Here is a 3,063-nt window from a genome sequence, read left to right on the forward strand (position 1 = left end):
TAGGCCAACTGTTCGCATGAGTCCGATGCGGTAGCAGCTCGATCCAATATGGCACTATATTCAAAGTCTTCTGTGAGACGCTGAATCATGGACAAGGGCTCTGAAAAGTTCACGGGTACAGGAATCTTGGTGAGCACGTCATACAGGCTGGGGTTCTCCATGGCATCTTCAAACTCGTCGTCTGTGCCCGAATTGGACGTGGCCGACCGGGTGCTCGTGCTCAAGGCTAGGTTGTGGCTAGCGGCCAACCCAGCCGCAGCGGTTGTGTCGGCCCAAGATTTCTTGATTGACACTGGAAGTTCTTGGGAATCAACTTCGCCCTTGCCTTTGACATTATCCTCAAGATTTGTGTCACTGGGAAATGAGGTTGATCCCTTATGGCTCAAATGCAAGCTGGTCTTGGCCAACTCTATGGCCTTGATCCAACGGCATCGTGCATTATATGAGTCTGCTCGCAAATCAAAAGTTCTGTGCTTATTGGACACCAAGAAGTTGACTTCATTTTGGGAGGTGGATATGGTGGACCCTCGTAAGAACAATGATCCCCGACACTTGCGTGATTCCTCTGTCTGTTTGCGATAGTAAGATAACGTGCCATTGACCAGCACAAACCAGTGCTTCCTATAACCTCTGAAGAAATGGACCCTCTTGTACAGCCAACCCCGTAGCTCTGATGACCCACCTAATATCGCCTTGTTTAGGGACTGGCCAACGTCTTTGCGCTCTCCACGCACAGCTATACAAGAATTTTTCTCCATCAATAACAGTATGTCATTCTACATGGAATTAAGGTTTAACTCATGTTTCTTGAGGTGCACAGATATTCAGGTGTTTTGGTTTTTTTAAATTAAATAGAGGATGGCTTAAAGTTGTTCTTGGGGATCATCTTACCACTTCTTTCCCTCATTTTGCCCCTTTATCGCACCTTGGGAATGATGTTGCCCACTTGAGGAGTTGATCCAACTAGTCTTGGTTAACTCTACGCCTGTGATCCCATCGTCATACATTTATCCCCTTATCAGCCTATGGGATTAGTATTAGTATTAACAATAGTATTCGTATTGCTGTAGGGCTAGAGTTTGTATTTGATTTTCACGTGGAGGAGAAATTAAGGGAATCCTATAGCAGTTTGTTGAGCGTTTTTCTGCTAACCCATATTCCCTGGGTGAAGTACTTGTGTGCCAGCTTAGGCACGTGCAAAGGATGCATTCATAAGAGATTATTGATGAATTGGCATTTATTATAAAGAATACCAACACAACAGATGAATCTTACAACGCAAGATCAAGCTTACTTAACATATGGTAGGGCATGATAATCTAAAAAGCCGATGGACCCCATCACGGCCTGGGGGTGACCCATATGGGGGATAGGACAGAAAAGCAATTCCAGTTCAGTCTGCAATATGCCTTGAGGCTGTCTTAGTCTCGTACACCCAATATCAATTGAAATAGTGGAGGACACAACATGGCGCAGACTTGCGTTAGTGTTCAGTTTTACTTAATAAAGAACTTTCGCGTTGGAGAGCTATCTCCAAAATGCAAGTGATGTGGAAATATATTTTGTGGAAGTGTTTTTTTGCAAATATAAGTAGTTGATTGTTAATGGCACCCCAAGCGAACCAAGCGGCAGCCGCCCCAGACCCCCGAGAGGTGGGGTTAAAGTGTTGAAATTCAAGTTGAGGCGAAGACAAGTGTATATCTACTGTAACTTTATTCGTAAAAATCGACCATTTATAGTTGTTCAATGTACACCAACNGCCACAAAGTCCATGGACATATCACCCCCTACATGGCCTACATGCACACACAGGGAGGGCTGAACTTCAGTCAGTCACTCAAGGTCGAAAGTGGACCATGAAAGGTTGACAAATGGAATGGGATGGGCGTGTCTTCGCGTTGGTCGGCCGTGATACGGCGTTATCCTCGTTAGACCAGAACCTGACATTGGTCGGTGCTCATGGCTTCCCAATCTCACAGATGGCGAAAATCCTCCGAGCCAGAAAGGTCCTTAGTCCCTGAGGCGGCTAGCCAGGGCAATGACGGCCTTGAAGGCTCTTATGGAATGTGTACGTCAGCCAATCCGTTCGACCCCTGGTAGTCACTAGCTGTCGTCAGGCCCAAGTATCAGAAGCATCAGAAGCCCAAGTCCGTCTGTTCATGTGTGCCTTGTCCACTGGCCTTCTGGGCTGGCCCTTCGACTGGCTCGCCGGGGGTGTTCACTGTTCAGTCCAACTGGTCCCAGCCCGTAAGTGGGGCGACTCTCGACAACGATGAGCGCGTCCTTGACTAGGCCCTCTGGTTGGCGGCAGGCCAATCCGCTGGAGGTTGAGTGAGACCTTGGCATTCGATCTATGTTGGATGGAGCAGTGGCAGCCATCGCAGCCATCGCCAAAATTGAAAGGAAGTGAGTGGTCTCTACGGTCTCAACCCCTTTCTGTCACAATGGCTGGCGGGTGGTCGAAAATGGCTTGTAATGCTTTCTCATCCTCAACGGGAATTCATCGCATGAGGCATGATCTTGCTCAGTAATAAGCAGGCTACGATTCTAATTTGCCCACCGTGCTGGGGGATATTTGGGTTCAACCAGGCCGTCCTTTGAGACGCCATTGGATAGTTAGGTTAGACCTGGGATCGCCCTTGAAATCGAGCGTCGAGGCCAAGTTTTTCGAGAAAAAAAAATCTTTATTATCATCTGGACATACATATATTCAGATATTAGTTTGGCAGTTATGTTAATATGCAATTCCAATCAAAGCCCGATGATTTATGGTTTTGGCTGGTTTTCATAGGCTGCTTATAACTTCCTAGGGCATGATAAGTGGATGTCAATCCGGATGCCAAATCCATTGATCATGCTTTAGGTATAGTCCTTAATGGTAGCCGAATGACAATACACAGAGATTGTCTTGAATGGAAGCTAGAACATCCATGTGTCGTTCTCAAAGCAGGATTGGCGCTGTAAAAATAGGCCTGCTGGCAAAGATGAAAACTAGTGCTCATAGAAAACCATAACTAGAATGCTTAAGCTCAACAGGAGCTGTACAGCATGAGCATGTTTTCA

The 3,063-nt window shown here is 46.6% G+C and overlaps 1 protein-coding gene across 1 annotated transcript in view; it reads right to left on the minus strand.

Moving 5' to 3' along the window:
- The window catches only part of LOC131886747 (oxysterol-binding protein 1-like), a 1,355-nt gene extending 123 nt beyond the window's left edge, over positions 1 to 1,232 (minus strand). Inside the window, exons 1-2 of the mRNA XM_059235144.1 lie at positions 892 to 1,232; positions 10 to 736 (exon numbers count right to left, since the gene is read on the minus strand). Coding sequence (XP_059091127.1) covers positions 10 to 736; positions 892 to 907 — 743 coding nt within the window. The 5' untranslated portion in view covers positions 908 to 1,232. The remainder of the gene's footprint in view (positions 1 to 9; positions 737 to 891) is intronic.
- Positions 1,233 to 3,063: the final 1,831 nt, after the last annotated feature.

The sequence above is a fragment of the Tigriopus californicus genome, chromosome 9, assembly GCF_007210705.1.
Source record: "Tigriopus californicus strain San Diego chromosome 9, Tcal_SD_v2.1, whole genome shotgun sequence".
NCBI lineage: Eukaryota > Metazoa > Arthropoda > Copepoda > Harpacticoida > Harpacticidae > Tigriopus > Tigriopus californicus.